Source organism: Glycine soja, chromosome 6 (assembly GCF_004193775.1).
Source record: "Glycine soja cultivar W05 chromosome 6, ASM419377v2, whole genome shotgun sequence".
Classification (NCBI taxonomy): domain Eukaryota; kingdom Viridiplantae; phylum Streptophyta; class Magnoliopsida; order Fabales; family Fabaceae; genus Glycine; species Glycine soja.
In genome coordinates this window covers 11,779,736-11,793,578 of record NC_041007.1, presented here as the reverse complement: position 1 = coordinate 11,793,578, position 13,843 = coordinate 11,779,736, and the positions used below count along the sequence as shown (strand labels likewise).

General features: G+C 34.5%; 3 protein-coding genes across 9 annotated transcripts; 2 read left to right on the top strand and 1 right to left on the bottom strand.

Moving 5' to 3' along the window:
* Window positions 1-1,676: 1,676 nt before the first annotated feature.
* On the top strand, window positions 1,677-8,081 carry LOC114415697 (potassium transporter 2-like). 7 transcript variants are annotated; one of them, XM_028380509.1, is made up of 11 exons: window positions 1,677-1,942; window positions 3,586-3,677; window positions 3,786-3,949; window positions 4,113-4,344; window positions 4,431-4,673; window positions 4,761-4,814; window positions 4,965-5,225; window positions 5,674-5,726; window positions 5,844-5,961; window positions 6,160-6,414; window positions 6,665-7,782. In XM_028380509.1, the coding sequence occupies exons 3-11, from the start codon at window positions 3,911-3,913 to the stop codon at window positions 7,780-7,782; spliced, it is 2,373 nt and encodes a 790-aa protein (XP_028236310.1). In that variant the 5' UTR covers window positions 1,677-1,942; window positions 3,586-3,677; window positions 3,786-3,910. The 7 variants fall into 7 exon arrangements, with proteins under 7 accessions (XP_028236310.1, XP_028236313.1, XP_028236317.1 ...); XM_028380512.1 differs by having other exon boundaries at window positions 3,586-3,748; window positions 3,837-3,949; XM_028380516.1 differs by lacking the exon at window positions 3,586-3,677 and having other exon boundaries at window positions 3,837-3,949.
* Window positions 8,082-8,816: 735 nt separating this feature from the next.
* On the top strand, window positions 8,817-10,125 carry LOC114415696. Its single transcript, XM_028380508.1, has 3 exons — window positions 8,817-9,155; window positions 9,244-9,307; window positions 9,658-10,125. The coding sequence occupies exons 1-3, from the start codon at window positions 8,874-8,876 to the stop codon at window positions 9,825-9,827; spliced, it is 516 nt and encodes a 171-aa protein (XP_028236309.1). The 5' UTR covers window positions 8,817-8,873; the 3' UTR covers window positions 9,828-10,125.
* Window positions 10,126-11,377: 1,252 nt separating this feature from the next.
* Window positions 11,378-13,273, bottom strand: LOC114414101 (transcription factor MYB1R1-like). The gene is made up of 2 exons (XM_028378453.1): window positions 12,681-13,273; window positions 11,378-11,982 (listed from the first exon to the last, which is right to left on the bottom strand). The coding sequence occupies exons 1-2, from the start codon at window positions 13,091-13,093 to the stop codon at window positions 11,532-11,534; spliced, it is 864 nt and encodes a 287-aa protein (XP_028234254.1). The 5' UTR covers window positions 13,094-13,273; the 3' UTR covers window positions 11,378-11,531.
* Window positions 13,274-13,843: the final 570 nt, after the last annotated feature.

Here is a 13,843-nt window from a genome sequence, read left to right as displayed (position 1 = left end):
TTTGCTAACTAAACAATTTAACGTGTCAAGTATTATAGATATTTTGTTAATTATTGGAACTCACTTGATGAGAGACGAATGTGACCTATGGTGTAATTTATTAGGGACTATGTCATGTCTTTTCTTTGAGGGACCAGTGTGTCCCTTTTGCACTTTTTGCTATGAAGCCAATTTATATTTTATTTTGGATTTAGCTTATATATAAAAGATATTTATTTTTGGAGAGACACTATTTATATATATATATACTCTTATTTTTTAATTATTTCCAATTAACCACCCCCCTTTATGATAAGAAAGGAAATCTTGATCTTCTCTTCTTCTTCTTTTTTATTTTTATAACTGGCAAAGTGTGAGAGTGAGAAAATTATGAAAAAAACATTCTACTTTCTCTTGTGCTATTAGTTGAATTTTTTTAAACTTAATTACGATGATAAACCAAAACATTTCATCACAAGTTGTACAGAACCGTGTCATTATGGAAGGCATGGCGTGCAACCTTATCAAAGGGAATGTATAATTGTATATCCCTCCTTGATTCTACGCATGTTCCACACTGTCTACAATCCCAAAAAAAATAATAGTAATTTTTTGTTTTCTCCACCTTGTTTATTTAGCGACATTCGTCACTGTCGGTTGGTACGCAATTTTTAACAGCCTCCACCTCCACTCTTGTTCATTTAATCTGAAACATAATTCTGTCTTTACCACTGTCTCATCCCTCAACCTTGAGAAAATAAAAATAAAACTCATCTATGCATTCGGAATTGGATGTATCTATATCTGTTTGCCAGAAGTGCCATCAAATATTCACACAAGTAAGCTAAAGTGAGAGTGAGGCTTTCCTTCGTAATGGATTATATTATATCTTCAATTATTTGTCTAACTTAATATCGAGAAATATTCAAATCAACTTATATATCTGTTGAACAATTTTATTTATGTCAATTAATTTTAAGATAAAATTTAATATGGTATGAGAGCAGACTCTGACCTAGGATCTCGCTCTCGCTTCGGCTGCGACGAGCATCCAGCATTTGTTATTCACACACCAAGTCCAATACGTGCTGGATGTGAAGGGGGTATATTCGGAAATACCCAAGTCAACTTATATATTTGTTGGACAATTTCACTTAATGCCCCTAGCACTTAACCTTATAAAATTAATTTATAAAAATAGGATCATTTTTCACTTATATACTATGATGCACAAGGATGGAACCAAGCATTGGCCTACACGGGCTACCCTTAAGAGCAAAACTCTTTTAATATTCACGAGTAAAAGTTTAAATCGTCCCCCTCTAATATTTTTCATGCATGAGTATAATATATCCTCCCTCTATAAATTTATATTTTACCTCCCAAAACATTATTTGTATGTGGGATCTCCAATTTACTTATTCACAGAACTGAAAATATCCAATGTAAAATTTGCAGGACATTTCTGAGCGGTCCAATAGTGATTCGATAGTGGATGACACTATAAGTTTAATAACATATGATATCATGTTAGAATGTGTGTGAAGGCCAGGCTCCAATCAGATTCATTAGGATCTATCTCTCAAAATTCCCACGTGGCACATGCAGCCCACCATGATGTAAATATGGGATAGATTCATAACTCATTTTCACACACTTCACAGAACGTGCTGAGTGAAGTGGTGATTTTCACGAGCACAACTTTACGACTTTTGGGACGATTCGGGATCCCATCCCATTCCCATCTTGACGTGATTGAGACAAGCAAGCCTTTCACGGTCAAAAAGTTGATTTGGGTGAATGCCAAAAAGGGACAAATCACAAAGCTTATAGCTATATATCCACAGTGGGGTTTGCTATAAAGGACGGAAAAGATTGGCATTAATGTCGCCATAAAGGAATTGTGAAAAGCTGGGACTTGGAGGAGTGGTGGAGGAAGTTAGAAGCACGTTCACTTGTTCAGGTATTATGATCCTTTCAAAATGGCATTTATAGTCATGCACATGCACTTGCTTTTTAATTTCTTACGCAGAAATTTTACTCAACTTTTTTCTTCTTCTTAAAATTGCAAAGAGTATTCTTAGTCATTTACTGAGATTAATTTTGAGTGAGGTACTCAAGGGTGGTTATTCTCCATACACAAAACTCAGGATTTGAATTTTGATAACTTATTTAGTGCATACTTCAATTAAAGTTGAGAGAATCCAAAAGTACTTTTTACTCTAGAAGCTAAGCAACAATTTTTCCTGGCTTTATTTGTATTGAAATTCGTTATTGGAAATTAGAGTTTGTAAAAGAGTGGTGATACATGGATATCGTGTTTTTTTATATACTTAATAAATATTTATTATTTTTCTTTATCTCTCCATATGTTAAATCACATTACCTATAAAATTTATATATTTTTTTTACTTTATCTCTCTCAGTAGGTGTCCATTAACATATTGTGTGTTCATCTATAATTTGTCTTTCTAAAAATATTTTCCAAACTTTAATCCAAAGACCAAAAGATAGCATTGAAAACCTAAATCCATCGCCAATCACTTGTTGGTATTTATTTATCTATGGTTAGCCTAATTTTTTCCAATCTCTTTGAACGGTTCGTCTACTTATCTGGCTGCTTTAACTAGTAACGGACTATAGGGAATTTCAAAGGTTAGGTGGGTGGGGAACTATGAAAGTTTGTTTGGTTATGGATACAAAACGATGATTACTGTGTAGTTAATAATAAATAAAATGACTTAAAAACCCAACATGAAGAAAAGAGAATACTAGTGGTATATATAAATTATGGGAGGGAGAAGAAGGGAAGGGAAATCAAAAATGATAACCGATCCTCCTAATTGGCTTTATTTGGGGTAGGCACTTGGGACTAGTGAATTTGTAACTGTCACTAAATCACGTGATTATGCCTTCTGTCAACATCATAGGGACGGTTGGCTCATTGTATTCTTGTTTTTCTTTCTTCCTGTTCCTGCTATCTATGTGACTTTATGCATCCATTCATGATGATAACTGTACCGTGAAATTTGCTTTTTTTTTGTTCTGTCTTCTCTAAGGTTTAATCATTCGTGTTGGACCTACCAACAAACAGTGAAGACTTCGTTTTTATTACCTTATTACACATCTCTATGGTCCAGACCAAATAAAAATAAATGTCTGGAAGGTAAAATTATATGAACAAACAAGCAAGAAACCAAATTATGATAAACTAAGGTGGCATGTTATGGTAGATTAACTGAAATGAAATTGTTTTAACTTATTCAGAGTTTTTCTTTTAAATATGTAGTTGGATTAAATATTTAAAGATAGAGTTTATCATCCACAGTGATCCTACAAAATTCAAACAGAATTGTCTCCACTGGGATCTATAAACGTGGCATGTGATCATTTGTTATACAACCGTTTCTTTGAATAGTTATTTATAGTATGGATGAGATGCACTTACTTCTTTCTTTGCCTTGGTGATTCTTGCTCTAGTGTATCTGATTAACACAACTTGTGCATTCTTTCTTCTTAATGCTATTTTTTTAATCTCTTACTACCTTTGAATATATTATATGAAATGAAATGAAATTGTGATTTAATGAAAAAGTATCACCTTAGGAATATTGCTTTTTGGAGGAAATAAAAAATTGTGTCCACTTTTCAAGAAGATTTGACAGAGATATGGATGTCATGTGAGTGTTTATCCAAAAGTGAGTGAATGTCTTCCTTCTTCTAATCACCTCTGATTGCGAGCACACAAGATGGGTGGCTGTAATTGCTGGTCTGAGATTCCTTTATTCTCTTGTTGTTTGTTACAGTGTGCTGCATGTTCCTTTGGTTTGTGTAACAAAGTCGGTGCTGTTCCTCAGTGCAGATCTGCAGCTACAAGTGTGCTTAAGCTGATACTCTTCAACTGGAGAACATTCATAAGTGAGCGAGGCTAATGGATCTTGAATCCAGCAAGTGTTGGGACACCTCAAAGGTTAGTGCATTAGCTTGGCAAAAGCTATGCAAAAATAAAACTTTGAAATATATATGGTGGTACTTAGATGTGGTTTCTTCATTGGTTGATAAGGGGTTGGTAAAATTTTACTTTTTAGTTCAGAATGAATGGTTAAAGTCTAAGACGATAAATTGCATTTCAGGGCTCTTGGAAGACTATTCTGCTCTTGGCCTACCAAAGCCTTGGTGTTGTATATGGGGACTTGAGCATTTCTCCATTGTATGTTTACACAAGCACATTTGCTGAAGATATTGAGCATTCAGAGACCAATGAAGAGATTTTTGGTGCCCTTTCTTTTGTCTTCTGGACTCTGACACTGGTGCCACTCTTCAAGTACGTTTTTGTGGTTCTTCGAGCTGATGATAATGGAGAGGGTAAGCATTTTGAATGAGTAAAAATGAAGGAAGCTATCATGCTGCTTCTGCTCTTGTTGATGGTTGTTTCTTGTGTGGTTCTGCAGGAGGTACTTTTGCTCTATATTCCTTGATTTGTAGGCATGCTAAAGTTAGTCTCCTACCAAATCGACAACACGCGGATGAAGCGCTTTCTACATATAAGATGGAGGAGGCTCCAGAGAAAGATACTTCTAAAGTGAAGATGATGCTTGAGAAATATAAGGGCTTGCACACAGCTCTCCTAATTGTGGTTCTTCTTGGCACTTGTATGGTAATAGGGGATGGTCTACTTACCCCAGCTATTTCTGGTAAGCTTCCACTTGATTAATCTTAACCATGTTTTTTTTTCAAATAATATCTCATCAATTTGTTGACTAGCCCATCCATTTGTGTAGTTTTCTCGGCAGTATCTGGTCTTGAGGTATCTATGTCCAAGAAACACCACCAGTGTAAGTTTCACTTATGGCATTTTCTAATCTTTCAATTCCAATTAAATGGAAAAATAGTTTGTTTGATAGCTTATCATATTAGTTGAAATGCTTAGTTTGCAGGATTTCTTCCTTGTTTCTATTTTTGAACCTATTGATCTGCGTTTGCAGATGCTGTGATTCCCATCACTTGCTTCATACTGGTGTGTTTGTTTGCACTACAACACTATGGTACACATAGGGTGGGATTCCTTTTTGCTCCAATTGTGTTGGCATGGCTGTTGTGCATCAGCACACTTGGTTTATATAATATATTCAAATGGAATCCGCATGTATATAAAGCTCTTTCGCCATATTATATGTTCAAGTTCTTGAAGAAGACAAGGATAAGTGGATGGATGTCTTTGGGTGGAATATTGCTGTGCATAACAGGTAAACATAGAAAAATTATACATATGGTTAAATCTTATCTCTTGCATTGAACTCCTGCATAAGGTAACTTGTTAAATCCATACCTATGCTTTTCTAAAAAATACATATGTTGTATAGTTGTCTCTTCTGCAAGCTCCAAGTCAAAACTTTGATTTAATTAGGACATAGATTAAGTTCTATGTGCACATTTACTTTGAATCAATTTTTATTTTTATTTTTATAAGACTTTTGAATCAATTCTGGATGCTACTCCATTATTTTTCCCCTAAAGATATTCAACAGCATGGTATTATCTACACGAACGAATTTAGTGTACTTTCGCTATAACCAAGAGATTTTGCCCCCAATAGATTTGAGTTTCCATTGGAGCATTGTAAAATATCTATGGTTGCTTCCACATGATGTTGTTTACTATATGAATGACTTCTTGTGTTGACCTTGTATGCAGGCTCAGAAGCTATGTTTGCTGATCTTGGACATTTCTCATATATGGCTATTCAGGTTGGTTAATTACATTTTCTATTTTCCTATATTTTTCTGGAATATGGGCAGGCTCTAATGGGCCTGGGAAAGGTCATTTAAAACAGTAAAGATCTTCTAACAATTTGTCATTTGCAGATTGCATTCACCTTTCTGGTATATCCTGCGCTTATATTGGCCTATATGGGTCAAGCTGCTTATTTGTCGCATCATCATGATTCCGAACTCCAAATCAGTTTCTATGTCTCAGTTCCAGGTATTCATTGTCCCAGCTCACTTGACATTTACTTACTAGTCTGTAGGCACTAAAATTTGAAGGAAGCCACATAAATAACTAGATGGAAAAAATTGCTTGGCAATGTGGGATGAACTTATCAATAATGCCTTTGTTAGTTTCCAGAAAGTATATGAATTTTCTTGCCCGGTATAATAGCATACAAGTTTTTGGCTGCAGAAAGTGTGAGGTGGCCAGTGCTTATATTAGCTATTCTAGCTTCTGTTGTGGGAAGCCAAGCAATCATCAGCGGAACATTTTCTATCATAAACCAAAGCCAATCTCTAGGTTGCTTCCCAAGAGTTAAGGTTGTTCATACATCTGACAAGATACATGGTCAGGTCTACATTCCTGAAATTAATTGGATACTCATGATCCTCTGCATTGCTGTGACCATTGGATTTAGGGACACAAAACACATGGGAAATGCTTCAGGTAACTTGTACATTTATGCATGATTAACTGAAACATGGTTTTTGCCTTATTGTTAAATCTTGAAGTTTTCTTTGCATTATCATAGTTTTTATGCTAGTTCCTTTGGGTTTACCCTACTTATTGTTGACTTTTAACATTTACTTTCTTACTATAGAGTATCAACAAGGTGAATTGCAGATACTTAAAATATTAATTTCAGAAATATGGTTTTAATTAGAATGACGAATAAATCAATCTTTACTTGGTGCAGGGTTAGCAGTGATGACCGTGATGCTGGTGACAACATGCCTTACTTCTTTAGTAATTGTAGTTTGTTGGCAGAAACCCCCTATAATAGCTCTTTGCTTCCTGTTGTTCTTTGGCTTTATTGAACTGCTGTATTTCTCAGCTTCACTGACAAAGTTTTGTGAGGGTGCCTGGTTACCTATTCTGCTGGCCCTATTCCTCATGATTATAATGTTTCTTTGGCACTATGCGACCATCAGAAAATATGAATACGATCTTCACAACAAGGTGTCACTAGATTGGCTTCTAGCCTTAGGTCCAAGCTTGGGAATTGCTAGAGTCCCAGGAATAGGCCTAGTGTTCACTGACCTCACCACTGGCATCCCAGCAAACTTCTCCCGCTTTGTTACCAACCTCCCTGCATATCACCGCATCCTTGTTTTCGTGTGTGTAAAATCAGTGCCTGTCCCTCATGTCCCTGCTGCTGAGAGGTATCTGGTAGGCCGTGTAGGACCTGCTGCTCATCGGTCCTACCGGTGTATAGTCAGATATGGATATCGTGATGTTCATCAAGATGTTGATTCCTTTGAGTCTGAACTAGTAGCAAGGCTTGCTGATTTCATCCAATATGATTGGTACCGATCTAGGAGGAGTAGCATGAGCATTGAGGATGATGGTTCAAACTCCAATGAATCATCAAGTTACAGATTAACTGTAATTGGAACAACTGGTTTCACCATCCAACCAGGATACGAGAGTGGCGGGGAGAGTGTGCAGCAAGCAAGTGTATCTGTTGGTTTCCCAACTGTACAAAGTGTGACTGATGTTATTGAGATGGAACCGGTCATGACTGAGAGGAGAGTGAGGTTTGCTATTGAAGATGAGCCTGAGAGTGATGCAAGGTCTGAGACAGGAGTGCAAATGCAGGAAGAGTTGGAAGATCTTTATGCTGCTCAAGAAGCTGGGATTGCCTTCATTCTAGGGCATTCTCATGTAAGAGCAAAGCAAGGCTCATCTGTACTAAAAAAGTTGGCACTTAACTATGGCTACAATTTCTTGAGAAGGAATTGTAGAGGCCCTGATGTTGCACTTAAGGTTCCCCCAGTTTCTCTTTTGGAAGTTGGCATGGTTTATATTGTGTAGAATATCTAACTTGTAATTAGCTTCTTTTTTTTTTGGTGTTTTTCATATAGAGGACATAGGCTTCAATGCCATAGCAGTGTGCAGTTTCCAAAAGGATTTTGTGAATGAGACTGTGGGAATGACTCTACCCTTAAAATTTAACGTGATTTATATAGAATGCTTGAGTGCATGAACAGAAAGGCTTATATAGATGTATGCTACCGTTCCCTGTTCTTGATGCTACTCTTAAGATCTAAGAAGTTTTCCAAATTGTAAGATTAGGAGGTACACTAACAGCAATAAACTTGTAATTTCTTTTATTTTAATGTGTGAACTGCAGATTTTATAAAACTAACAAAGATCATCTCCATGAAATAGATATTTTACGCGTGGAGTAATATTAAGGGAAAGAATAGAGGTGAACAAACGGAATCGTGTGTCCGAACATATATTGGCCATAATTATGTGTGAGAATAAGAAAAAAAATCCATTAATAACAGCATTTTTTGCAACTAAAGAAATAAAATTACCTTTCATAAAAAAAATAAAAAATTACGCGGACGAGATTAGTCTAGTATTAATTGGCATAATCTGCAAGAAAGAAGGAAAAAAAAATTGAATGTAAAAACATGTGCCATGTACGAACAAATGTAAAATTAATCCAATAGTTCTGTGTGGCCTTAATAAAGAGAAGCCTTATATAATAACATAATATACGTAAAATGGTAGACACACATTAAAATTTTACATATAAATTAGATGTTATGGAGATATATAATATTAGTAAATGCCACGCAAATATTAGTATTCCATCCTGTATCCTACGTGGTCTTTATGCAAGATATTTTAGTCAATAATAATGAACATCAATTGCATGATTACGTGGCGAAAAGTGGAAGGCAAGAGAGATCCTCTCGTTTTATGAGTTCCCTAAGATTCCACATAGCCCTCTATTAACCACCAGGTTTTGTGAGTGGCAACAAATTGACAACCACGTGTGGCTACAATTTCATGACTCCAAAACTTAAGAAAAACACACTTGAATACACACATAATATAACATTAGGAACATAGTTGCGAAGCATAGTGCTGAGTACCAAGAGAAAGCTAAAATGGGACTTGGGACTCTGCCACTGACCCCTTCTTACAGCAGTTTCTCTTCAAAGTCAGGAGGGCTTTTACATGACATCACCAATCACAGCAGGGTTAATAGAAGCATGAAATTCAGAGTTTCAGCCAAACAAGAGAAGCAAGAAGAGAAGAAAAAGCAATCTTTGTTCAGCAGTGTGACTGAAGCTCTTGATTTTTCTCAAGTGAGATCTGCTGAGGATGCTCAGCTTATAGAAGAGGCTAGAGAAGCCACAAGATCGGGAGAAAGGATGAGTAGGGAACAGGTATATTGTACTCTTCCAACACATATTGTTTATTTAGTAAATATTCTTAATTATCCTGCTAACTAATTTGTTATTTTTTTTAATGCAGTATGGAGCTCTTAGAAGGAAAATTGGTGGTACATACAAGGATTTTTTCAAATCTTACGTTGAAGGTACAAAATAGTTAGTCTTGTATAAATACTATATACTTTTACCTTTAAAACAAAAGAGACATTAGTAGCCAACAACATTCTTCAATCTTAATTTTCTTCTTTGGCTAATGAAATTATTCTATACAAAATTGTTCTTTTTTCTCTGCTAATAATAGAAGGAGAATTTCATGCCCTTCTTACCATAATTCTTGAACCAATCAGTGTTAATTTGACTCAAATGCATTGGTAACTCAATTCTATCACCAATTAGCATCTTTCATTTTCTGATCATGCTCTTAGGTCAATATGGTTAGTTGAATCAGTGTCTTAATTAGCAATAGAAATGAAAATTTCTTTTTTCCATTGAGCAGTGGACGGGGCATATGTAGAAGAGGGATGGGTTGACAAAACATGCAAGGTGTGCAAGAAGGATACTAAGGGCGAGGCAAGGCAAGTGGACAAGCTTGGAAGATATGTTCATGTAGCATGTCTAGAGAAGGCCAATGCAGGAAACTTCTTTACCAGACTCTTCTCTAGATAAAGAGAAGCATATACAAGAGTCATCATGGCATGAAATGGTGGGGGGAAAACTCATTTTCTCATATAGTCTTATACCCAATGATTCTATTTAGTCATCCAATTATCACATTAGATATATTATACAAGAGTGAGAATTAGTTGTACGTAGTTTCCTCGTTGGCCAAATGAACTACATATAGCAATTTCAACCTCACAAACTTTTATCTATCTCAAAACTTTATTTATCATCGTAGCAAAACAAAAAGAGTATCATTATTGCCTAATGAAAAGTGTATTTTATTTTATTTTATCCCATACAATCAGACATCTGTGTGTGAGAAAAGAAAATGTCATTTTTTTTTGTCTTAATCTCACATGGAAGTGTCATCTAACACTTTGTGGTAGAATATAAATGAAGAGAAATAAGAAATAGATGGGAAATGAAAAATTGAAATTGTTTGGTTGTGTGGAAATAAGTGATGAGAAAAATATAAAAAAGAAATATGAGAATCATATTTTTTTTTTATTTTCTCATTAATATGCACGCAAATCGGCAAATGCAACTTGAAACATGCATCTTTGCACATTTTGTGGTGATTAGAAAATGCTAGAAATCGTAAATTTACTAGCAATTTCTTGTGTTTAGTGCCAATCCTTTTTCTAACAGTTAGAAATCGACACATATTTTATCCATTTAGTTAGTAGCGGTTTTTTCATTTACCAACAATTTTCATAAACACTAGTCGATTTCCACATATTTCTTTTAGAAATCGACACATATTTCTTTTGAATTGATGTGACTATCAATTTACAGTTTTACGGACTTTTTTTAAAAAAAGTCCTTCAATTCAAGAATTAATATGACAATGCCTCCAATTTCAGCGAAAGTGACTGTTTACTTCACTATGCTTCATAATTTTGTCATTAATGATAGTTTGTGGAATTAGAATTTTCTGGCCAACCCATAACGTAGAATATATATACTCATTAGCATTTACATTATTTTATTTTAGATTTTTCAACATAAGAAATTCAATTTGACCCCAAATTCTCTCTTTCAAATGACTAAAGAATTTAGTTTAATTGGTTGAATAATAATTTTTCAACATGATATTGGTTGAACACTAAACATTAACTATTTTAAATAATTTGGATTCCACACAGGAATGCCATTCCTTTTGTACTAAAACACTAATTGGTACAGTGGTTCAACAGCGGTAAAATCACATACTCAACCTAAATCACGAGAGGTACGTACAGGAAACGAGAATATCATGTTGGCCCTTTGCAATAAAAGACGTGATTGCTGAAGAAAATATATGGAAAAAGGAGACATTGAGAACAGTAGTTTTATTACATAAAAGGCAAATTTCATGAAAAGGAACAAACATATATTTTTTTTTACCAAGGTATCTCTCGCTTGAAAGTTAAAGACTAATTCTCTATATTGAGATCTATGAGATTGTTCTCTTTTAACAAATGATGTTTTTGTATATACACAAATTAAAAATTAAACTCATGAGCGCATGTTTAAAAAATAAAATTATCTATCAATCATAAGAAGACACATAATTAACTTTGATAACATATATAAATAAATGACAAAACCATAAACCCACAAAAAAAATTACGAAATAAAGACAATGGTGACAATTAATCACACCTAGCTAGCTAGCTATATTTGTCCATGCAAGCATCATATACAAATTTGAGTCTCTCACTGGCATCAACCCAAACGCAGTTCCAAATCAACTTCTCCATTAGCACTAGCATTCATGGAAGTTCTTGCACCACTTGTCTGCATCTGGAACCCATACATGGTGGTGTTGTTGTTGCTGCTACTTGCTTCTCCATGTGATGGGGCCAGAAGAAAATTTAAAGGAGCATTCTCTGGGAAAAACATGTGAGTTTGTTGTGGCTCATTAACAATCATAGGCATGAAGTATGAGGTGGTAGATGCAGATGCAGCCATAAGGTTGTTGTTTTTGGACATGAGGCTAGATGTCGAGTAGCTTGGCTTCCTTCTCCTAAAACCATGTAGGTGTGTAGATGGTAGATTCCTGAAGAAGCTAGCACCATAGCTCTGAACTTGTTGTGGTGTCTTATTCAACAAAAAGTGTCTAGCAATTTTGCTCCAGTGACCTTTTCCATACTTTATTAGCCCCATCAAAAATAGCCTAAAATTCAAATGTAGTATATATAGTACAGATTAGTGTCATGCAAAAATGAAAAAAAAAAAGAGTAATGAAGATTGATTAAGAAGGAAAAAAATAGTATCACAAGAACCACTTAATGACTTATTAAAATTTAATTTCTTTTTCCTGTATTTCTTCAACAAAAAAAATGAAAATAAGGTTTTAAAAGACATTTTAATTTGGACCAAAATTTCGGCCATTAAGGTTTTTAGAATGCTTACAACTGCCATTGCAGTTACAATATCTGTCTTTAGTTTTTCACAATATTAAGAAATATGACAAAATTATAATCACGACCGAAATCTAATACCTTGATAAGAAGAATAATACTGAGAATTGAAATACAATTAAATAGTATAAGAAAAATGAGAGAAAGCTAAATATATGAAGTTTGACGGACACAAACTCATGTTTTTTTAACAAAAAAAAGTTGAAAGTAAGTTTTTTTTAAAAAAAAAAAATCTCAAACCATGATTTCAGCCACAATGTCTAGGTTTTTCTGAGTGTTTGCAACCGAAATTGCAGTAACATATCATCTATCAGCAGTTTTCCACAATATTAAGAATCCCAACGAAACTATGATCACAATCCTAATTTAAAACCTTCATTGTAGAAGAGTAATGGAAATTGAAAAGCAAAATGAGAGAATGCTAAGTATATGAAGTTTGAAGGACACAAACTCATGTTCTCTGTGAGTCCAGGGCTCCTTGAGTCTAGCTCCATGAGGAAACATGCATGTGATTGATTCAGGTACTGGTTCAAGTACTGTAGCAACCCTTTGTAATTGCATGCTGGGTTGGAATGTAGTAGCAATCTGAGAGTGCTCATTGGTATGTCTTGAAGCAGCTCGCCATAGACTAGTTTGTGGCTGGTTGGGATTTGTGCAAGCCATTAAGGATATAGGAATAACTTTCTCAAATTGATTTTTTTCATTAGAAACAGAATCAAAATTGAGAATTCTTGCTGCATCATTATGAGATGACCAGGGTGATGATGGAGGGGAGTCTGAAAGATCAATGATTTCAGCCACCATTGTTGAGAGAGAGAGAGAGAGAGAGAGAGAGCAACTAGATAGCGGTGGAAGACATATCATACAAAGGTTACTAAAACTATGTTTGGACTATGTATGTGTTGAAAGATGAAATGAAACTACTACTGTCTTGATTTATAGAATTCCACACACGTACTACATTTACCAGAATATCCAGAGAAGAACTCATTGTATCATCACACATAGAGATTAGATAATCAAGGGTTTATGAGCGTGAGCTCACTTACATTAAGTCTAACCTATCTATTAAAGATGTTAGTTTAAGATTTTTTTTTAAGAAAGTATATTAATTTAACTAAAACATCTCGACTTTAAATCATCTAGAGCTTAAATTTAGATAGCTATTTTATTTTATTTTTTTTAGAAAACTAGTTGTGCAAAACATCAATCTAGAGCTAACGATTCCAACTAGGTTGACACTAAATACCCTGATCATCATATATGCAGCACCACCAATTTAGATAGCTAAACTAATATATGATAGTTTCTAGACTAAGGAAAGTAATAGTTAAATTAGTGTCTCTTTTTTTTTTTTCAACAAAGACTTGTAAATAGGCAAAAAAAAAACTAATATTTTTTAAAATTAAAAAATACTGAACTGAGCTTTATTAATCTAAAAAAGGAGTACTATATATGAAATTTGACTTCCTATTACACGTGGAATATTTCATTTTCAACAGCAAAGAGCGAAATTGATTGAACCATGACACTTTCCATGATTCATTTATACATCCATGCATTTCAACGATGTTTTCTATTCATCAGTTACCAGAGTTTCCGCAATGGTTTATT

Excerpts from the sequence above, each read along its gene's own strand:
- LOC114415697 (XM_028380515.1), top strand. The coding sequence starts at position 3,911 with ATGGATCTTGAATCCAGCAAGTGTTGGGACACCTCAAAG. Across the intron at positions 4,815-4,964 it reads GTCCAAGAAACACCACCAGT|ATGCTGTGATTCCCATCACT; the intron begins GTAAGTTTCACT and ends CTGCGTTTGCAG. Across the intron at positions 5,226-5,673 it reads AATATTGCTGTGCATAACAG|GCTCAGAAGCTATGTTTGCT; the intron begins GTAAACATAGAA and ends CCTTGTATGCAG.
- LOC114415696 (XM_028380508.1), top strand. The coding sequence starts at position 8,874 with ATGGGACTTGGGACTCTGCCACTGACCCCTTCTTACAGCAGTTTCTCT. Across the intron at positions 9,156-9,243 it reads AAAGGATGAGTAGGGAACAG|TATGGAGCTCTTAGAAGGAA; the intron begins GTATATTGTACT and ends TTTTTAATGCAG. Across the intron at positions 9,308-9,657 it reads TTTCAAATCTTACGTTGAAG|TGGACGGGGCATATGTAGAA; the intron begins GTACAAAATAGT and ends TCCATTGAGCAG.
- LOC114414101 (XM_028378453.1), bottom strand. The coding sequence starts at position 13,093 with ATGATATGTCTTCCACCGCTATCTAGTTGCTCTCTCTCTCTCTCTCTC. Across the intron at positions 11,983-12,680 it reads TGGACTCACAGAGAACATGA|GCTATTTTTGATGGGGCTAA; the intron begins GTTTGTGTCCTT and ends TTTGAATTTTAG.